This window comes from Ailuropoda melanoleuca, chromosome 16 (assembly GCF_002007445.2).
Source record: "Ailuropoda melanoleuca isolate Jingjing chromosome 16, ASM200744v2, whole genome shotgun sequence".
Lineage (NCBI taxonomy): Eukaryota > Metazoa > Chordata > Mammalia > Carnivora > Ursidae > Ailuropoda > Ailuropoda melanoleuca.
The window spans coordinates 41,312,259-41,334,120 of NC_048233.1; the positions used below are offsets into that span (position 1 = coordinate 41,312,259).

The window sequence follows — 21,862 nt, forward strand, 5'->3', positions numbered from 1 at the left end:
TTGCTCAGAGTAGGCAAGTGCATGTGATGGGGCTTTTTATCTAGACTACATATACTAAAACTAACAACTTTAACACCTTGAGTTGGTTTTGCACATTTCCTCCTAACAGCTCAGGTTTTGAAGTTTGTAGCTACTTCTTAATTTCACATTACTTTTTTGAAATTTCTTATTGAATGGGTAATATGCACATCCACATTCATTCTTTTTGTGCTTGGGATAATCATTCAAACTCGTGCCCTTAGCTGCAAATAGAATCTCTGCTGACACCAGAGAGATCTCTTGTACTTGGGGTCAAATTGAAGCCAAAGTATGTCTTCAGTACAGAACACATTTGAAGTGCTTTTCAAATGGGTGCTGTTCAAATACTTTCGTGAAAGAGGGACTGTGTCAGAGGCCTATCTGCCATGTTTCCACAGGCTATTTGGGGGCTTGGTTTTGGACATCAAGCGGAAGGCCCCCTGGTACTGGAGCGACTACCGGGATGCGCTCAGCTTACAGTGTTTGGCCTCCTTTCTGTTCCTGTACTGTGCCTGCATGTCACCTGTCATCACCTTTGGGGGATTGCTCGGAGAAGCCACTGAGGGACGCATAGTAAGGACTTTTCACCACTTCTATCGGTCCCAAACAAGACTTAAAATACTGTGTTGCCAGCCAAGTCTGCTGAGGGGAAAATCCCCTGGGATTGGATTCTTTCTACTGAGTTACGGTGGTCTTCTGACTTCATACCAGGCAGTAACACAGTTTTCCCTTTAGAACAGACTCTCTTCTGCTTGAATATCAATTTCAGGAGTTGATTGCCCAGTTGAATTACCTGGTGCTCAAAGGATGGAAAATGATATATCAATGTTATTTGACATTTAAGGTGACTCTGAATGACAGCTCATACTGTGAATGGTATCATTGTGCCTCCTATGTATATTTCAGTACTGAATTGAGTCACTGAAGAACAGGACTTAGTTAAGGAACCATATGTGGTTGGATTTGGGCACCTGGATTATCCAAGCGGTATCCATTTACAGGAGTATTAGACAATGTGTACTCTTCACTCTTGCTAAGATGAAATACAAGCAAAGTGCTTGTCGGGGCACACAAGAGAGCTACGTCAGGAATGTACAGAAGCCCACGTTACTGGTTACAGATGGGCTATGGACTCTGATGATTTCTTTTCCCCCCTCAGAGTGCAATTGAATCCTTGTTTGGAGCCTCCATGACTGGGATTGCCTATTCCTTGTTTGCGGGACAGGCTCTCACCATCCTGGGAAGTACGGGGCCAGTGCTTGTATTTGAAAAGATTTTGTTCAAATTCTGCAAGTAAGACATTTGGTTTTCTGAAAACTCTAACTGGATGTGTTATTGTGCTGTTAGGATTGAATGCCGGATCTTAGGCATGTATAAGCAGGCAAATATTAGTCTGGATTGTAAAAATCTGAAGGAAGAACATCATTTGGTCTGTTGTCCTGCCCCTCCCCCGCAGGTAGTACCATTCCTAAAACAGTAGATCTCTGAGTCTTAAAGAGCTTTATTAATGCCCTTCAGCCATTATTGAAGTCTTAACTTTTTATCTTTAAAAAAACTTTCCCTAGCTAATTCAAATTCCTCTATTTTAATTTCAAGTCCACTTTTAATTTGGCCTAATCTGCCCTCTTCATAGTCCGGTTGCTAGCGATGGTAGGGACTTGGCAGTGCCCTTGTTTCCCTACTTTTCCTATAAAATCTTTTCTTCATTTTATACTAGGAGTAGGAGCTTATGGAACAAGGGCAAGCTGTAAGAATAAGATCTCAATCATGTTGGCCAGTAACGGCAGAAATGGGTGAGGGGCAGTTCCTTCCTTCTTCACTTCCCATGTCCTTGCTGTGGCAAATAACAACAAATGTTTTGTCACAGCTGTCCCTGGGCAGCATTTAGGAGTGAAGGACAGTCAGAATTAGGGATAAACTGGATTGCAGTACTGGAATGGGTAATATGAGATGAACTAACCACATTTCTGACCCTTTGTCTTGTCATTCATTCATCCATCCATACTTTCTGATGAACCTTGGTCTTATTCCAGAGACTACGCTCTTTCATACCTCTCCCTGCGAGCTTGTATCGGACTGTGGACCGCCTTCCTGTGTATTGTCCTTGTGGCTACTGACGCCAGTTCCCTTGTCTGTTACATTACCCGCTTCACGGAAGAAGCGTTTGCCTCCCTGATTTGCATTATTTTCATCTACGAAGCCATAGAAAAGCTGATTCACCTGGCCGAGACCTACCCCATCCACATGCACAGCCAGCTGGACCACCTGAGCCTGTATTAGTAAGTATGCTTTCTGCTTATCTTTTTTTTTACTTGAGCAGAGGGCCTGAGTTTATTGGCTGGATGCAGTGTACTGGACAGTACTTGTAGCTTGTATTAAGGAAGAAGGAAGTGTCTTGACCCTCTCACTGGGAAATAAGGCTCAGCTGGGGATGCGGAGACCTGGGGGAGCTGCCAGAGAACAGTCAGGAGTGATGATGGAGAGGACGGACTAAGAGTGAAACTCAGGGCACATGAGAAATGCTTTCCAGAGCATGGCTTTTGGTTCAGGCACGAGACAAAAATAGGCTGCAAAGGGAGCAGGGAGAATTCAAGTTAGTTGTTGGGAAGAACTTCTTTTTCCAAGGATTTGTGAGTCCCTGGAGCATGTTGTCAAGATTTTTTGTAAGTAAGTACGGGCTACTCTTAGGAATCATTAGGTAGAGATATAATAATAATTCCTTAGAGATCCACAAGCCTCTTACTTTGTTTCCTAAAGATCTAGTAATCTGTGTAGTTACCTAGATTTCAACCCAAGAGACTGCTTTCTTCACATGTTTAATACAGTTTGGATCAGCTGGAAAAGAAACACAGTATCTGGCTGTGTTTTCAACCATCTAGGAGAGTCTGGTCCTATAAAACATTTCTTCTCTGGAATAGTATTCTCCAAATTATGACTAAAGACCCTCAACCTTTAGCTGTGTCCATCAAGTTCCCACCCTTCTGGCTGTACATTTCTGATGTGGAGGGTCTGGTTGTGAAGCGAACAATGAAACTGTCTGGGCAGAGAGAGCGTGCTGCATGGAGGTATCTGCCACCTAGCCACGGATACACCTCTATAGATTTTGCTTATCCATTTAATAACCTTTTGAAGGTCTGAATTCATAAAAAAATTTGTTAGAATTTTGAAATTATTTTATAATAAAATAACAACCATTAGGGAGTATGATCTTTAATGCCTTGTGGATTGCCGATTGGCATTGGGGTAAGTTTCATTCTTTGAATGAACCTTTTAAAATCATATATTCATTTTTAAAGATCATATATTAATTTAACAAATATTTGTTGAACACCTACTATGTGCCAGGCACTGTTTTAGGCCCTGGAAACATAGGGCATGACAGACAAAGGATCTACCTTCATGAGGCTTATATCCCAGTGGGAGAAGACAGACAAAAGTAACCAGCCCTGGACTGAGTAGACTTTGGATCTGGATACTGTAATTCTGTGTTAATAGAGCTCAAGATGGTATTTTCTTAGCTGCATTCCATTGTTGGAGCTGTGAAGCTAGAACTCTCCAACTCTTTAAATGATGTGATGTTAGTATGTGTGGAACTGATTTTTAAATTTTTAAATTAATTAATTTTTAAAAGATTTTATTTATTTATTTGAGAGAGGGAGGGGAGCAAGAGAACCCGATCAGAGGGAGGGGCAGAGGGAGAAGCAGACCCCCCGCTAAGCACGGAGCCCTACCTGGGGCTCAATCCCAAGACCCTGGGATCACGACCTGAGCTGAAGGCAGATGCCTAACTAACCGAGCCTCCCAGGCACACGTGGAACTGACTTTTTTTTTTTTTTAAGATTTTATTTATTTATTGAGAGAGAGTGAGAGAGAGTTTGAGAGAGGTGAGGGTCAGAGGGAGAAGGAGACTCCCTACTGAGGAGGGAGCCCGACGCAGGACTCGATCCTGGGACTCCAGGATCATGACCTGGTCCAAAGGCAGTCGTTCAATCAACTGAGCCACCCAGGCTCCCAGAGCTGATTTTTTTTAAGAGCAGTTTAGGTTCACAGCAAAATTGAGCAGAAGATGCAGAGAGTTCCCATCTACCCTCTGCTTCCACACATGTGCAGTCTTCCCGGCCAGCACCATCCCATGCACCAGGATGGTAAGTTTGTTGCAACCAGTGAATTTACATTGACACATCATTATCAACCAAAGTCCATAGTTTACATTAGGGTTCACTCTTGGTATTATACATTCTGTGGGTTTCGATGAATCTGTAATGGATATCCACTGTTATAGTATCATACAGAATAGTTTCACTGCCTTAAAAATCCTCTGTGCTCTGCCTACTCATCCCTTGCTAACCCCTGGCAACCACTGATCTTTTCAGCCTCTTAACAGTTGTACCTTTTCCACAATGTCATATAGTTGTAATCTCGCAGTATATAGGCTTTTCACACTGGCTTTGTTTACATAGTATTATCTCCTTAATGGTCTTTTATGTCTTTTAATGCCTTGATAGTTCCTTTTTAGTGCTGAATAATAGTCCATTGTCTAGGTATACTGCAGCTCATCCATTCACCTACTAAAGGACATCTGCGTTGCTTCCAAGTTTGGAATTGATTTTTTTTGAAGATTTATTTATTTATTTTAGAGAGAGAGAAAGAGAAAGAAAGCACGGGTTGGGGTGGGGGGAACAAAGGGAGAGAGAAAGTCCCAAGCAGACTCTGTGCCGAACACGGATACATGACCCCGAAATCACAACCTGAGCGGAAACCAGGAGTCTGATGCTCGACCAACTGTGCCATCCAGGCGCACCTGGAATTGATTTTTTATGCCTAAATATAAGACTTTACAGCTTTCCCTATTACTTTTCATTTTGTTGGTTTCCTTCTATTACAATCTGTTGAGATCTTTTTGTATTTTAATTTTGTCATACTAGATCCTTAGAAGGCATGCTCATTAAATTTACAGATGATACAAAGCTGGTGGGAATGGCTATGTTAGTTGTGTATACTGGGAGCCAGTTCAAGCATGAAGCATGTTGGGACTGGGAGGCAACATGGTGGCCAATGAGACAAGTCTGATCTGGTCTAGTTAGATGGAAGAGGAGGCCACTGTGGTGGGATATTACCAGGAATAATGCAGTGTCAGGAAGAGCTTGCATTACAATTCCAGGAGACCCTGATATTTATTTATTTATTTATTTAAAATTTTTTATTTATTTATTTGACAGAGAGAGAGCACAAGCAGGGGGAGTGGCAGACTGAGGGAGAAGCAGGCTCCCCACTGAGCGAGGAGCCTGATGTGGGTCTCCTGGGATCATGACCTGAGTCGAAGGCAGACGCTCAATGGGCTGAGCCACCCAGGCGCCCCTGAGACTGATGTTTAGAGCAAGAATGTGTTGGGATATAGGAAGCAGGAGATACCTGGGCTTGGAGGAGACTGTTGAGAGCTGACTGGGGTATCAGGTCCTCCCTGCTCTGTTGATTGAATTTCATGGGAAGGGCCTGAGAGAAAGAAACGAAGCGGGAAACCACCAGGGCTCATTCTGGGCACATGAGGCACCGAGCTTGGTTGTCGGCACAATTTAATTCAAGAACCACACACTGATTTGTGTCTGTCTTTAGTAATGGCTGACTGAAAAATAAGGATGTGGTCAGGCTTATGCCTGGGCCTCAAGCAACAGGACCAATGTCAGGGATCTGAAGCGGGCAAAGGAGCAACAAGGCGGCTCTGACAGAGCCTTCAGCCCAGTCGTGGCTAAAAGTATTTAATTGAACACTTGGCTGCTCTCTTCAGGAATCTTTTTTCTTTTCCCCTTAGCTGCAGGTGTACTGTCCCAGAAAGTCCCAGCAACCACACCCTACAGTACTGGAAGGACCACGATATCGCGCCCACAGAAGTGCACTGGGCCAACCTGACTGTTAGTGTAAGTCTGGGAGCTGCGTTACGGCACCGTGACTGCCAGGTGGGCAAGGTCTGGCACTTTCAAAAAGAAAGTTCTTTTTTAATTTAAACTATTCTTACTGACCCTTCCCCCCTTCCGAAGTTCTCTTGTATGTAAAGGGAAAGGAAGATTGCCTTTCTCTTCTCTCCCACATGGCCCCTACCCGGCGACCCTACACTAGGGATAGGTGGGCATGACACCAGGCAGGGCAGGGGGCACAGCTGGGTGTGGTGAGGCTTGAAGAACATTCAGATTTGGACTTACTCTGTAACAGAAACTATACAAATTGCCAGGGCCCTCCCAGAACAGCATGCCGGCTTGGGACCATCCTGGTTTCGTTTCTAAAAGTGCCTAAGGACTAGAACTTGTCGCCATGCCTGGAAGGGGCCCGTGTAAGCAGGAGCCCCACAGCTGCGCAGAGGTCAGGAGGACGCTGCTGGCAGCCTGCGCTCCCCTGCGCATCGCCAGCACCTGCGGGGTGAGAGCGGTGGGCTCCGAAGGCCGGAGCTGTCGATTCCCTCGCGCCTGCCTCCCATCACCCGGAATGCTTGTTCCTCCAGGAATGCCAGGAGATGCATGGAGAGTTCACGGGATCTGCGTGCGGCCACCATGGACCCTATACCCCTGACGTGCTCTTTTGGTCCTGCATTCTCTTCTTCACCACCTTCATCCTCTCGAGCACCTTAAAGACGTTTAAGACAAGCCGCTATTTCCCAACCAGAGTAGGTAGCAAGCTATTCTTTTGCGTTAGAATTCCAATGTAACAGGGTCTATTCTCGGCCTCCACGCTGCCTGCTGAGCGGAGTGGCAGTGGCAAGCTCCGCGTGTCCTGGTAAGCCACGCTATGGCATTCTCCTCTTCTAGTGTCCGGCAACCTTTCTTCAATGTGTGGTGTGGGATGAGGGATTAATACTTAAAAATTTTGTTAAAAGTGCCAGGTAATGAGTGCCTTGCTGGCACGTTCAATAGAGTATGCAACTCTTTTTTTATTTTTTTAAGTAGGTTCCATGTCCAATGTGGAGCCCAACGTGGGGCTTAAACTCACAGCCCTGAGATCAAGACTTCAGCTGAGATCAAGAGTCAGCTACCTAACCAACTGAGCCACCCTGGCCCCCCACACCTGTGACTCTTGATCTCGGGGTCATGAGTTCAAGGCCCACATCAGGAGTAGAGATTACTTTAAAAAAAAGTCAGGTGGTTTAAGGTGGTTCTCTAAAAACTATGAACTCTCATTTCCAGAATGCTGGGACATGTAGTGTACAATAGCTAGAGCTGGCTCTTAAATAGAGTAAATTGGGGTGATCACTTTGGATACATAGGGGACCCGAAAGTCTCTTCCCAGAGATGGCTCTTGTGGCAGCCTGTGAAATCACTGGTCACGTTGACTGCAGCAGCCAAAATGCTCCTGAGTTGGTTTGCATGACTGAAGCCTCAGCAGTCTTTCCTGATGCAGATGGCACTGTTTGATCGTGTCCAGTTTTAGAAGGGCAGAATTAGAGGCCGGGTGCAGAGTGGCTAAAAGGGGCCACTTTTGCTTTGAACGGGAGTTCAAATCAGGAGAAATGGTGGTTTTTCTGTGTGTGAGGATTTAATCAGGTGCATTTGCAGAGCAGGAAGTCCGAATGGGTGGGGAGCTCAGTTGATTAGATATTTAGGGTACACACATGCATGACTAAAACACATTCTTAGATTTCAGTGAAACTGCACAGTAATTAAGGGAAATGCATATCAAATAAGTTCTGGGTCACTGTTTCTGGTCTGGACAAATAGTTAATAAGTGACAGTTCTCTACTAGCTACTTGCCCAGGCCTGGGTTAAGTGCTAGCAGGGATATAAAAGAAGGTTGTTTTTTTTTTTTTTTTTAAAGATTTTATTTATTCATTTGAGAGAGAGAGATTGAGAGCACGAGCGGGCGGGGGGGGGTGGGCGGCAGAGGGAGAAGCGGGGAGCCTGATCTAGGGCTTGATCCCAGGACCCTGGGATTATGACCTGAACCAAAGGTAGACACTTAACCGACAGAGTCACCCAGGTGCCCTAAAAGAGGTTCAGAACATGGTTTCTGCCATCATCTAGGAAGAGGAAACATATGAAGCATACAGGTCCATAGGAGACAGTAGTAGAGAGTTGGGTGTCAAGGCCATAGGAGTTCAGAGGAGAGGAGGGTCACTGGGCCCCAGGCTGGTCAGATGAACCCAAGATGGCTCCTGATGGTGGGGGCAGGTGCACGTGCAGAGAATTTGTGTAACATTCAGAGGAGAACTAATAAAACCAGGGGCAGGGAGCTGGAAACCTCAGGTTTCAAAGGAAAGCAAGGTCAGATTAAGATATATTTTGGCTTAGATATATTTTGCTTGATCTCTGTTGGAAGTTCAGATTATGGCAGATGCTGGGCATTTCAGAGGCATTGCATTTTATTACAGCCACAGTAAACTATAAAGCCCCCGGGGCACAAAATGGTGAGAAGTGCTATAGAGAAAATGAAGCAGGAAAGGAGTAAAGGAGGTGCTGCAGTGGAGGGTGATGTCATCAGAGAAGACCTCAAGGAGAAGGTGACATCTGCGTGAACATAAACGGGGTGAGGGAGCTACCCGAGAGGTTATCCCGAGAAAAAGCATTCCAGGTGGAGGGGTGAGCAAGCCCAGAGACCCTAGGTGGGAGTGAGTCCGGCACGTGTAAGAAACAGCACGGTGGTCTGGGGGACTGGAGCAGAGTGAGCGAGCGGGGAAGCCCTCGAAGCTGGGCTTGGGGAGGTGATGACTGCAATGGGGCCTCAGAGGCCAAGGCCTTTTGAGTGTTCACCTCCGTGAAATGAGGCGCCATTTCAGGGTTTTCGTGGAGGAGTGACCCAGTCCAACTTCTGTTTTCAATGATCAGTCTGGCAGCTTTCAGGAAGGGCAGAGCAAGATGAAGGGTCTGCTGTACTTACCGGGACAAGAGCTGATGGTGACCCTGATCTGAGTAGGAACAGTGGAAGTGGTGACAGGTTCTCAGATCCGGGATGTGTTCTGAAGGTAGAGCCAACAGGACTTGCGTGCAGGTAGATGAGCTGTTGGCCATGAGGGAGGAGAGGAGTCGATGCTGCCGCCAAGGTTCTCGGCCGGCACAAATGGACCTTGACTGGTCCCAGAAAATCTTATTCCAAGTTCTCAGAACTATTGCCTACACCTGGGCATGAATGCTCCAAACAGAACTCTTCACAGTCAGGGTGGTGACATGAGAGTCTGTTGGATTGTTCCTTCTCCCCCATCCTATCCACCCTTTGGGGTATTAACTTGGGCATGTTAACATATTCCTATGGTTGAAGAATGCTTATATTAACTCGCTCGTCAGATGAAAGCATGCTTCTGAGGACTTTTAAAACTTATAATACTAAATTCTCTTCTACTGCATTTAACCTAATAAAACACTTTTCCAATCCTTTCTCATGCCAGGTACGCTCCATGGTGAGTGACTTTGCTGTCTTCCTCACTATCTTCACAATGGTGATCATTGACTTTTTGATTGGAGTCCCATCACCAAAACTTCAAGTTCCCAGTGTGTTCAAGGTAAACAGCTTTCAGGGCACTTGGGGCCCTCCCGTGGCTTCCTAGAACTTGCTCCCAAGTTCATCTCAAAGACCTTACCCTAGCCGAACCCTGCGTTCTGCAGTGCCCTACATCTGAACTTTGCTCCTCGTGCCTTCGCTTTCAGAAGAGCAAACTCTTCGGGTTTGGCTGAGTTCAAGCCAGAAAAGTCCAAGAACAGAACCCCAAAGTGGCTTAATGAGTGAAAAGTTAAGATTTAAAACAATGGAATGCGCTTGTTTACTTAAATACATATCACATTCGGTGGAAATGTGGGGTCCCTGGAACAGGTCTGGTTAACAGCACTCTCATGGAGCGTCCACTCTCTAAGGGCACTAGAGGGATAAAGAAGCTAGGTCAGGACTTGGCCCGTGTCCTCAAGGATCTTGCCACATGGAGAGGTGAGCCGGCCAGGGGCCTCTCCCACAGTGTAGCCCTCCTGCCAGAGTAACCGGGACAACTCCTCAGCCCTGTTCCATTGTTTCTTTGTGTAATTCTCTATAATCTACAATATTTTGCCCAAAATGTAGACAAAAAAAGTCAAACAAATGATCATATGTGGGGACTCTAGATCTGTTTCAGTTGAGGGGCACTGAGTAACACAGAGGACGGGAAGCTGAGCTCGGTTCCACAGGCCCCACAAGAACAGAGGGGAGGAAAAGCCTGGATGCGCTCAGTGACCTGAGAAGAATCATACAATGAGAAGACTGGAGAGGCTGGGGAGGAGAAGGAAAGCGGGAATAAGGGCAGTCCTTGACTTGTAAACATCCCCAGACCGTGCGCCTTTGTCTTCCCTTTCTTTTTCTCTCCCTCCCTGAAATAGGCCTCGTTAAAAATATCTTTTTCCATATTGCCTGAAAATTTTTTATTTTATTTTGTTAAATGCACCGCGATGCCATCAGTTAGAAATTGTGGATTAAAAAACACCCTCTTTAAAAATATAATTGCCCCGAGAATACGTCATTCTCACCTTTGTTTGAATGAGTACAGTCAGCTTTCTCTCTAATACCTAGCTGAGGTCAACCCTCCAGGAGGAATGGATTTGGTGTAAAAATAAGTAATTTGAGAACATTAAGTAGTCCTTGGAAAGGTTCCCTGATGGGTAGGCTTAAGATAGAAGGTACTGAATTTCTGGAACATCTGGGAAGAAGGCCTCTGGGAGGTGGAAGAGAGATGAGAAGGGAAAATGGGAGAATGTCAAGGAAAATGTTGCTCATTGGCAGGCCTCACTTTCGGGAAGCAGAGAAGAAATTTTCTTCCTTCTTTTCTTCCCTATTATGCCACATGGCCCCTAGTGATTAAGACCCGTCTGAAGGCTAATACTCTTACTAATGTATTAATGTCAGTAAGAGGTTTTGGGTTTTTTTTTTTTTTAAGATTTAAAAAAAATGTATTCATTTAAGAGAGAGAGTGCAAGGGAGTGAGAGCATGAACAGGGGGTGGGGGTCGAGGGGAGAGAGAGAAACGCTCCCCGCTGAGCAGGGGGTTTGATCCCGGGACCCCAGGATCATGACCTGAGCTGAAGGCAGACGCTTAATTGATTGAGCCATCCAGGCGCCCCATGTTGGTCAGAGTTTAATAAATTTTTGTGTTGACTGAGAATTTAACTATCACTGAGAACACTGTTACTAAGGAGACATAGATTCTATAAACTTTCAGAACTTACCCTGTTCATAATTTGGGATTTGGTGGCATTATTGATCAGTCTTTGAATCCTAGAGTCGTGACCAATATGGACCCAACTACTTTGGATGTAACAGTCTTTGCTTTGTTCATTGAGTTTGGGTCAATTCTGGGCCAGTTTGTATCCCTGGTCTCTTATCTTCCATTGCTATTTGCCAAACAAGGGGAACTTTTCTTCCCCAGAGTACCCTGGAAGGGGTTTGAGGATCTAGGAAAGTTTAGGTATGTCATGAACACCCAAACAAGGTTTGTGAACAGTAGTGGTCTCACAGGGGTATTGGAGAGGGTCCTAGACCTAACAAGCCCCCAACTTCAGTGGTCTTGGGCTCCTCTCTCAAGTCTCTAGTACCTGGGCTCCTGTTTCACTGCTGTTGGGAGAAGTCCCCTGGACCAAAACAATCTAAACCCATGAGATCCCAAGCTACTGGCTTTACTTTGCCTTTATTTGTGCTGTAGACATACAGTATATGGCTTCTGGAGGGGAGCAGTCTGAAATTGGAGAAGGAGAGTCAAAATTATTTATATTTGCCTTAATTATAATTGTATTAAAATTCTTTTTTGACAGTGGATTTTGTTACTTTACTTGGCCTAATGTTCAGATAAAGTTGCTTTCTCTGTATGTGGATTTGGAGAGTAAGGGAAGAAAATGAAGGATTAATGAATATTTCACAGGAAGTTGGTAATCGAGGATTGACTCAAAGGGAATTTGGAACAAGGTCATAGATTTCCTAAGGAGTTGCTGTATTTCATGACTTTTTTTTTTTTTTTTTGGTTTTATTTATTTACTTGAAAGAGAAAGAGAGAAAGCAAGTGAGACAGAGAACACGAGCAGGGGAGGGGGGCAGAGGGGGAGGGAAAAGCAGACTCCCTGCTGAGCAGGGAGCCCTAAATGGGGCTCGATCCCAGGACCCTGGGACCATGACCTGAGCTGAAGGCAGACACTTAACCAACTGAGCCACCCAGGCGCCCCGCATGACTATTTTTTTTAAGGATTCTCATTTAAGAATAAAAATAATGTGAGTATTGTGATTCAGTTTGATCTGTTTTGCCCTAATGACTAGAGTTAAAATACAAAAATAAAACTTTGGTTTTTTCCCCTTTAGCCAACAAGGGATGATCGAGGGTGGATTATTAGTCCCATTGGCCCCAATCCCTGGTGGACTGTGATAGCTGCAATTATCCCGGCTCTTCTCTGCACTATCTTAATATTCATGGACCAGCAGATCACAGCTGTCATCATTAACAGGAAGGAACACAAGCTCAAGGTAACAAAAGTTCTGACCTAGAAGGAGAAATGGCATCCTGTTACTTTTTTTTATTTTAGGGTAAGCACATTTAGACCAGGAACTATAGAACCTGGATAAAAAAAAGTCATGGAAAGAGCTCATAAAGAGTTTTCAGGGGTTTCCAATCCCTCCATTAGTGACAAAGATTGGTTTGGAGATGAAACCAGAGTAGAGCATGATGGAATGAAATGAAGGGAGCTTGGACTCCATTACTATCCTCGCAAGCCTGTGCCAAAGGTGGGTTGGCACAATTCCTTGTGGTCCCTACACAGGCTTATCTTTCTGAGGTTCAGTTCAGGGCTTGGGCCAGTGTTTCTTGGAGTCAGATATTCTCCTACTGGTGTCCATTACTAGGGTTTCCAGACTGAACCTTGACCCCAAGGATTCTAGGGCGGTAGGGTTGATTCCAGCACATTTATTAGTCAGGGGCTTCATGCCTTAGTCTCTGTTCTTTCCTTATGTAGAATAGGCAAATCCATAGGATTTGGGGGTGTTTGTAAGAAGACATTTATCTCCAACTCCTGTATTGTCTACCATCTAGACACTAGGATGGTCAAGATGTGGCTTGGCCTCTGATTACTCCACCAAGTAAAGATGACTCTTTGGTTGTATGAGACTCCGGGTGAGATCTGGGGGCACTTGAATAAAAAATGGATATGGCATGTATAGGACAGGCTAAGGGTTCTTTTTTTTTTTTTTTTTCTTCTCTGTTCCCTCCAAACCAGAAGGGGCTGGAAGACTCTTCTGGGATCCCTGGACCCCTTCTTCCTTAGCCATACACTCCTTCCTGCTTTGGGCCTGAGACTCTTAGCTCACAGTTCTATGTCCCACTACAGCTAAGCCACTGGTGGTGACGGAGACTCTGTTTCCCCACAGAAAGGCTGTGGCTACCACCTGGACCTGCTGATGGTGGCCATCATGCTGGGTGTCTGCTCCATCATGGGCCTGCCCTGGTTTGTGGCTGCAACTGTCCTGTCCATCACACACGTGAACAGCCTCAAACTAGAATCTGAGTGCTCCGCTCCTGGAGAACAACCCAAGTTCTTGGGCATCCGAGAACAGAGAGTGACAGGCCTTATGATCTTTGTGCTGATGGGCTGCTCTGTCTTCATGACGGCCATATTAAAGGTAACCATTCATTCTTGCATTAGATAAATATTTAGTGCCTGATTTGTGTCAGGAATTCCGTTAGGTGCTGGGAATATAGTGATACACCAAAGAGATACACATACAAATAACCACCCTGAAAGAGCTTACTCTAGCAGAGTAAGACAGATAAGTCGTAGTCAAGGAAGTTAGTTAAGAAAACAGACATGAGGGGCGTCTGGCTGGCTCAGTCAGTGGAACATGCAACTCTTGATCTCGGGGTTGTGGGTTCGAGCCCCATATTGGGTATAGCGATTACTTAAAAATAATATCTTAGGGGCGCCTGGGTGGCACAGCGGTTAAGCGTCTGCTTTCGGCTCAGGGCGTGATCCCAGCATTATGGGATTGAGCCCCACATCAAGCTCCTCCACTATGAGCCTGCTTCTTCCTCTCCCACTCCCCCTGCTTGCGTTCCCTCTCTCCCTGGCTGTCTCTATCTCTGTCAAATAAATAAATAAAAAATCTTTAAAAAAATAATATCTTAAAAAAAAAAGAGGGACACCTGGGTGGCTCATTTTGTTAAACTTCCAACTCTTGATCTTGGCTTGGGGAGTTGGATTCAGGCCCCTCCCTGGCTTCCACTCTGGGCATGGACCCTACTTTTAAAAAAAAAAAGAAAGAAAGAAAGAGGAGGATGGAGGGAAGAGTAAAAAAAGAAAAAAAGAAAACAAACATGATAATTATAGAATATGAAAATGATAAAAGGAAATATAAAGTGTTCTATGGTGCTATAGAGAATTAAGGGAGTGCTGTTTTAGTTAGTGTGGTCAGAGAAGGCTTCTACGGAGATGGTATTTTGATGTGATGTAGCCAGCCATGCCATGGATGGAGGGAGATGGCATGGGGGAAGGGAGAAAAGCAATCTAGTCGGGCCTTGAGATGGGAAAGAGAGATATGTATTCTAAGAAATATCAGGACTGTGTGGCTCAAGGGTGTTGGGTCAAGGCAAGAGCACAGAGAAATGAGAGTGAAGAGCAGGTGGGGGCAGATTGTGGAGGGCCTTTTGACTCTGGTAAAGTTAACCTTTGAAGGGTTAACTGCCAGACAAAGGACATGATCCATTTAGTATTTTTAAAAGACCATTCTGGCCAATGTCTAGAGAATAAACTTTTAGGGTTGGGAAAAATAGAAGCAGAGACATAGTGAGGCTATTATAAGTGGGAGATGATGGTGACTTGGGTAAGGAAGGTGGTAGAAGAGAGGGATAAAAGGCATGACTTCTCTGTATCTTGGAGGCAGATCCAAAGTCTTGCTGGTTGACTAGATCTGGAATGGAGTGTGGAAAATGGAAAAATCAAAATGCCTGCTAGGTTTCTGATTTGAGCATCTGGGTGGAGAGTACTGACATTTAAGATGGAGAAGACTGCATGAAGGAGGAAGTGATTTTGTGAGAGGTGGTGGTGCTATGGTCAGATTTTGGGTGAGACAACTGCGTGAAGAAGCTAGAGGAAGGTTCTGGATTAAAATATAAATGTGGGAGTCAACAACACTTAGTGGTATTGAAAGCCATGGGAGTAGATAAGATCACTGAGGGAGAAGGGTAGATATACAAAAGAGAAATAGGCCCAGAGGCAAGAGCAAAGTCGATGGAGCTCCAATACTGAGAATTTGGGCAGAGCAGGAGATGGCAACAGAGACTCAGAAGGAGCTGCCAGAGAGGTAGGAGGGAAACCAGGAACATGTGGTATCAGGGAATCCAAGTGAGGGGAATGTTTCCAGAAAGAGGGATTGGTTGGAATCTGTCTAGAAAGATAAAGACTAAACCAAGCCATTGGATTTGGCAACATGGAGGCCTCACGTGACTCGACAGGAACAGATTCAGTGGAATGATAGGGCTGAAGTTGAATTACAGGGAATTGAGGAGCAAATAGGAGGTGAGAAGTAAAGAGAGTGTGGGCAAGACAGCTCTAGCAAGAGATTTTTCTGTGAAACGGGATGGAAAATGGGCAGTGGCTGGTGTGAGATGTGGGGTTAAAAGAGGATTTTTTGTAAAGATGGAAGATACCTTGAACGTGAGGAAAAAATATTGTTTTGTGGGTGTAAGGCTTGCATCTGGGAAAAATGGGGTGAAAAGGAAAGCTCTGTGGCTGTACCCCCAAGCCCCAAACGTTCTGGAGCGCTTGCTTGGCTCCCTTGCCTCCTTCCCTCTTCTTTTTGGTGCATCTTCAACCACCCCAGCCTGCACGGCGAGTGCTATTTAAGGGCGACAGGTGAGAGAACTGGGGAAGAATTTGGAGCCATCTTCCTGGCCCCTTACTGTCTACCCAGTCCCCCTCTCCTCACGCCCCCGCCCCTCCTTTCTACTGTCTGTCCCCAGCCCGGCCCCCACTCCTACCTCTGGTCTAGCTGCCATCCGGAGGAGCCCAAAGGTCGCTGCTCCTCCAGGAAGGTAACCGCGAAGGCATGGTGGTGGGCATCACCGGGCCTTCCCAGAAGCGGCTCGGAGGGCTTCCTTCAGGATACCATTCAGTGGTTCTACAAGCAAGGGTAGCACCAAACTGAGATGTCTACTCACTCTGCGGTTGCAGCAGCAAAAAATCCAGTGGGGATTTCCTAGTTCTGAGAGGAGTTATGTTTGGGAATGTAGCTTCAGAATAAAAACAAGTCAAGTTTAGTCTTCAGCTGTAAGACTTCCCTTGCCTTAATTCCGCCGGCCTCTTTTCCCTACCTCATAGAGTTGCCTTGAAGATTACCGAGATGGAGGGAGATGGTGTGATAGGTGTGTATGTGTACTCAAGTGCAATGTCACGATGTTGGTATTTCTCCCCAAATCATTCCCTCCCTGATACCTCCCCATTCCTGCCCTCAACCCCCTGGTTCGCCGAGAGGAAACTTTGTAGTCCATGTTAAAGCACACCAAATCCCCGAGATGACTGATTATGTGATTAGTTTTCAAAGGTATCAGTTCTGTAAAAGAGAGAGATGTGTGTGTGTGTGTGTGTCCACCCATCCCCACAGAGGAGGAAGAGCCGGACAGCGGTAAAATGTGAGGCCTATGATTTAACCAGGACCAGATTCCTCCTATCCGTAATCATTTCATTTCAGAACAAAATGGTTTTTTTTTTTTTATCATTGTCAGCTTCTGATTTTGCTTCTCCTTCTAAATCATGTGAAGGCAGCAGAAACTAATGCAAGGTGTATGCAGTGGTTTGGGGACTTTGTTTCCTTCTTGGAGATTCAAAAGTTTATGTAGTCTTGAGGGCGCTATGATACCAAATTTAATTTCTGGTCTTTCTGCCCTTTTGTGTTCAGTTTATCCCGATGCCAGTCCTCTATGGAGTTTTCCTCTACATGGGAGTGTCCTCACTACAAGGAATTCAGGTATTGCATGGTTCGGCCGGGGCAATGGCCTCTCACCACCAGCTCATCCGTCCTGACCGGGGAGGGAGGGCTCCCCCAGGGACGCACAAACCCGTTCGTGAGAACCCTTTCCCTAGGCTTGCCGGTTAAAGCTATTTTAGACGCTTCTTTGGGCGTTGGGCAAGTCATTTGGGCAGTCAAGCTGGCATGAGGGTACAGAGACTTACAGGGCGGCCTGGCTTGATGTCATGGTGCCAGTCATTCATGAGTGATTTAACAGACAGCTGTTAGACTTCCACGCATGGATCGTGCTCGTTTTCGCACCAGGCTACAGTGTGAGCGAGGGAGCTTAACTGGGGGCGCACTGGTGACGAGACTGGCAGTCATGGGGGCTGCTCCAGGTAAGTGGATACCACTTCCCGTCATGCTCTGCCTTTTTCCAGCTGCCAACTCATTCCTCTGAGTCCTGTGAACATAGAAAATCAGGAGCCTGCCACAGATAACGAGGGCACCCCAGATGATACCTTAACTTTGTTTCTTCTATTGGCGGCTGGTTCCTCTATGTTTTTATGGAATGTCCAATGGTCACTCTTACCCACTGAATTTTAATGTGACCTTGGGTAGGTTATTGAATCTCTCTGGGTCTGTTTTTATTTATTTTTAATTTAATTAATCAGTTAATTAATTTTTATTTATTTATTTTTAAAGATTTTATTTATTTATTTGACAGAGATAGAGACAGCCAGCAAGAGAGGGAACACAAGCAGGGGGAGTGGGAGAGGAAGAAGCAGGCTCATAGCGGAGGAGCCTGACGTGGGGCTCGATCCCATAACGCCGGGATCACGCCCTGAGCAGAAGGCAGACGCTTAACCACTGTGCCACCCAGGCGCCCCTAATTAATTTATTTTTAAAGATTTTATTTATCTGAGAGAGGGAGTGAGTGAGAGAGAGAGAGAGAGAGAGAGAGCACAAGCATGGGGGAGAGGCAGAGGGAGAGGAAGAAGCAGACTTCCTGCTGAGTGGGAATCCTGATATGGGGCTCGAGCCCAGGACGCTGGGATCATGACTGAGCCGAAGGCAGGTGCTTAACTGACTGAGCCAGCCAGGCACCCCTGTTTTCCTTTTTATAATATAAGGATGGTCATATATTCTATATCCACAATGTTATGAAGTTTGATTTTATCTTTTTATTATAAATAATCAATGAAAGGCTCCAAACTCCTCAAAGAACAAGATTTGGTTTTGATAATAAGCAGAAAGATGAAACTGGCTTATTTTGTTTTCAGCCCTCCCTGAGAAAGATCTCTCAGGAGTCAGTGTGAGATAGAAGAAACTAGAGTTAGAAAAGATGGATTTAGGGACACCTGGCTGGCTCAGTAGATAGAGCGTGTGACTCTTGATCTCAGGGTTGTGAGTTCAAGCCCCGTGTTGGGTATAGCGATTACTTAAAAAAAAAAATCTTAAAAAAAGAAAGAGGGGCACCTGGGTGGCTCAGTTGGTTAAGCGTCTCCCTTTGGCTCAGGTCATGATCCTGGGGTCCTGGGATCGAGCCCCATGTCAGACTCTCTGCTCAGCAGGGAGCCTGCTTCTCCCTCTGCCTCTACCTGTCGCTCCCCCCTGCTCATGCTTGCTCTCTCTGTCTCTGTCTTTCTTTCTCTCAAATAAATAAAATCTTAAAGAGATGGATTAAATTTTGACTCTCACATACCAACCTCAGCCAAATTACCTGTACCCTCTGAGACTTGGTTTCCATTTTTGTCCAGTGGAAACAGTGGTAACCTTTCAGAGCAGGTGATAAAGAGACAAGAATGGGCCTCACAAGGCTTCTGTCTGACCCAGAGAAACCTCCTGAAAATAAATACCAGTTCCCTCCTTTCAGTTCTTTGACCGTCTGAAGCTCTTCGGGATGCCAGCAAAGCACCAGCCGGATTTTATCTACCTTCGGCACGTGCCCCTGCGCAAAGTGCATCTCTTCACCCTCATCCAGCTCACCTGCCTTGTCCTGCTCTGGGCCATCAAGGCATCTCCAGCTGCCATTGTCTTTCCCATGATGGTGAGTTTAACAACATTGTTATTTATTTTTTAAAAATCGTGATGAAATATACATAACCTGAAGTGTATCATCTTAACCATTCCTAAGGGTACAGTTCAGTGGCATTAAGTACATTTACATTGTGGTGCAACTATCGGCACCATACTTTTCCAGAACTATTTTATCTTGCAAAACTGAAACTCCGTACCCATTAAACAATGACTCCCCATTCTCCGTCCCCTAGCCACTAGCAACCGCTATTCTACCTTCAGTCTCCATGAATTCGACTACTCTAGGTGCCCCATGTGAGTGGAACCATAAAGTATTTGTGTTTTTGTATCTGGGTTATTTTACTTATTAGCATTTTGTCTCCAAGGGGTTCACCTATGTTGTAACATGTGTCAGAATTTCCTTGTGAAAGGCTAAATAATATTCCTCTATGTGTGTGTGTATTTGTGTATATATATACACACATACCACCTTTTGGTTATCTGTACATTCATTGACAGACACTTGGATTGCTTGCACTTTATGGCTATTGTGAATAATGCTGCTATAAACGTGAATTGTACAAATATCTGTTTGTGTTCCTGCTTTCAGTTCTTTGCAGTGTATACCTAAAAGTGGATTGCTAGATCATATGATGATTCTATTTTTAATTTTTTGTGGAATGGCTGCATGATTTTATAAGTACATGGGGTTCCAACTGGTCCACATCTTTGCCAACACTTATTTTCTGTTTTAGTTTTATTTGTTGTTTTTTTGGATATCAGCCCTCCTAATGCGTGTGAAGTGCCATCTCACTGTGGTTTCAATGTGCATTTCCCTGACGACTAGTGAGGTTAAGGACCTTTTCATGTGCTTATTGACTATTTGTTTATCTTCTTTGGAGACATGTCTATTCAAGTCCTTTGCCCATGTTTTAATCAGATTGTTCGGGGTTTCGTTGTTGAGTGCTAGGAGCTCTCTATCTCTTCTGGACATCAGTCCCTTATTGGCCGCGAGGTTTTTGGTTGGCTTGGACAGGAGCCGCATTATTCTGGGACCTTGAGGTGTGGAAGCACATGGGAGGCAGCTGGCCATCTTCCTTTCAAGTCTATGGGTCGGTCTTCCTCCCTCCCTCCCTCCCTAACTTCCTTCCTCTTCCCTCTCTCGTGAATCTGACATGGAGAGGATGCTTCAGGTTTGCAGTAATTTGCATATTACTTCAGAGCAACACAGTTCCGGTTTAGAATTCGCTGCCACCAGAAGGGCCTGCAGTGGTGGAAGTGCACAGTTGTAAGCCACTGGAAGACAGGGCCAAGTTGGCCCAGCACTGAGAAGTGATTGGGGACATCCTCCCCTCCCCTCGAACGGAAGCACAGGCTTTGGAAAAGGGACTGGGGAGGCTGAACTGTGTGTGGCACCACGGGTGACAAGCTGCTTCCTGCCACTAGGGTGCAGATGAAATTCTTGCCACCTGACGTCCTCGCGGTCTCACCTTCTCCTCTTGTTACCTTCCCCTCTCCGGCTACCCTGGGTCGTGAGGCTGCTGAGCATTCCATGGGCTGTTTGAAAATGACCCAAAGGGTGGGCCTCTAGAGAGAAAAGGCAATTTGTCTTACTGGGAGAATATTCAAGGGTGAGGAAAACGGGGGTCAGGGGGACTCCTCTCCCCTCATCTCTTACACATGCACCTCCTGGTGGATCTGTCCATGTTGTCAGAGTTCATGTAGGTTTCTGCTTTTGGGTGTTATATTCAGGGGTTGACTGGTTAAAGAAACAGCAAATGCCTGACAACCCCTTGGAAGGGATACTATCGATTTTGGCTTTATTGAGAGAGTAGTTGCGGACACGAGGGAGAAACGTGGTTGAACATGAGAAGCCTGATTTGCCTCATTCCTGTCCAGCCACCAGATGTAGCTGGTGGACACAGGTCAATCCAGGCCAGTCATTCTGGGTTATTATTAATTCCCCTTTGGCAAAAATGGCCTTTTATGGGAAGAAAGTGGAGCAGAGGGGGAGGCCCCCTGTCCTATGTACAATTGAGAAAATTAGCTGCTGGATTTTAGGCAAGTTTCTTTCTCTCCCTGGGCCTCGGGTTCCTCATTTACAGAGAGTGTCAGGCCAGGCCAGAGGGCAGAGACACGAAACACTAGCGATTCACGATGCAGGCGTAAAGCAAGGATTTTGTGGGGAACTGTAAAGGCGAAGGATCAGAGGGAACTTAGATGGTCCTTCAAAGTCCCTTCCTGCTGTGGTGAGGGACGCTTGGGCTGGGTGTGGCGGCCTCGCCATAGTTGTGGTCTGGCAAAGGCTCTCCCCCCGGACGGCCCTGAGCCCTTCCTGCTGCTCCCACCACAGGGAAAGGCAACTCTTCGGCTCTCTGAGGAGGAGGGGTTTCTCTTTTCAACGAAGCAATTAAATTGGTTTCTCTCTACGTTGTAGGGTTGTTATGGTAATAGTTAAGTAAGGTATTACATAGAAAACACTCACCTCAGTATCCGGTAAAAGAGGGCACTCCGTAATAGGCGACTATTATGATTGCTATGAGTTTGTTTTTCCTTGAAATGCCCTAGTGTGCTGTGAAAGTAAGCCTTGGCTTTTAACTCCAGGAAGGAAATGAACTCCTTTAATTCCCTCTCTTTATTTTTCCTCAGGTTTTGGCGTTGGTCTTTGTCAGGAAAGTCATGGATCTCTGTTTCTCTAAACGAGAGCTGAGCTGGTTAGATGACCTCATGCCTGAAAGTAAAAAGAAGAAGTTGGATGATGCCAAAAAGAAGGCCAAGGAGGAAGAGGTCATGGTTCTTGCATCACCTGTACACTTCGGGGCTGCCTCAAATTATAGAACTTGGGAAGGGCCGCATGAGAAGTCAGCATGTCTGGAATCCCAAGGGTTATAGTTAGGAGCTGGGAAGATTA

At 45.6% G+C, this 21,862-nt stretch overlaps 1 protein-coding gene across 5 annotated transcripts in view; it reads left to right on the forward strand.

Moving 5' to 3' along the window:
* The window catches only part of SLC4A8 (solute carrier family 4 member 8), a 100,888-nt gene that overhangs the window by 65,629 nt on the left and 13,397 nt on the right, over positions 1–21,862 (forward strand). For 3 of the 5 annotated variants that reach the window (XM_034646423.1, XM_034646427.1, XM_034646424.1), the window contains 11 exons: positions 417–591; positions 1,178–1,311; positions 2,052–2,297; positions 5,828–5,972; positions 6,512–6,673; positions 9,383–9,496; positions 12,301–12,462; positions 13,360–13,611; positions 16,882–16,950; positions 18,809–18,982; positions 21,601–21,738. In XM_034646423.1, coding sequence (XP_034502314.1) covers positions 417–591; positions 1,178–1,311; positions 2,052–2,297; positions 5,828–5,972; positions 6,512–6,673; positions 9,383–9,496; positions 12,301–12,462; positions 13,360–13,611; positions 16,882–16,950; positions 18,809–18,982; positions 21,601–21,738 — 1,771 coding nt within the window. The remainder of the gene's footprint in view (positions 1–416; positions 592–1,177; positions 1,312–2,051; positions 2,298–5,827; positions 5,973–6,511; positions 6,674–9,382; positions 9,497–12,300; positions 12,463–13,359; positions 13,612–16,881; positions 16,951–18,808; positions 18,983–21,600; positions 21,739–21,862) is intronic. The other 2 variants (XM_034646425.1, XM_034646426.1) reach the window with 2 other exon arrangements.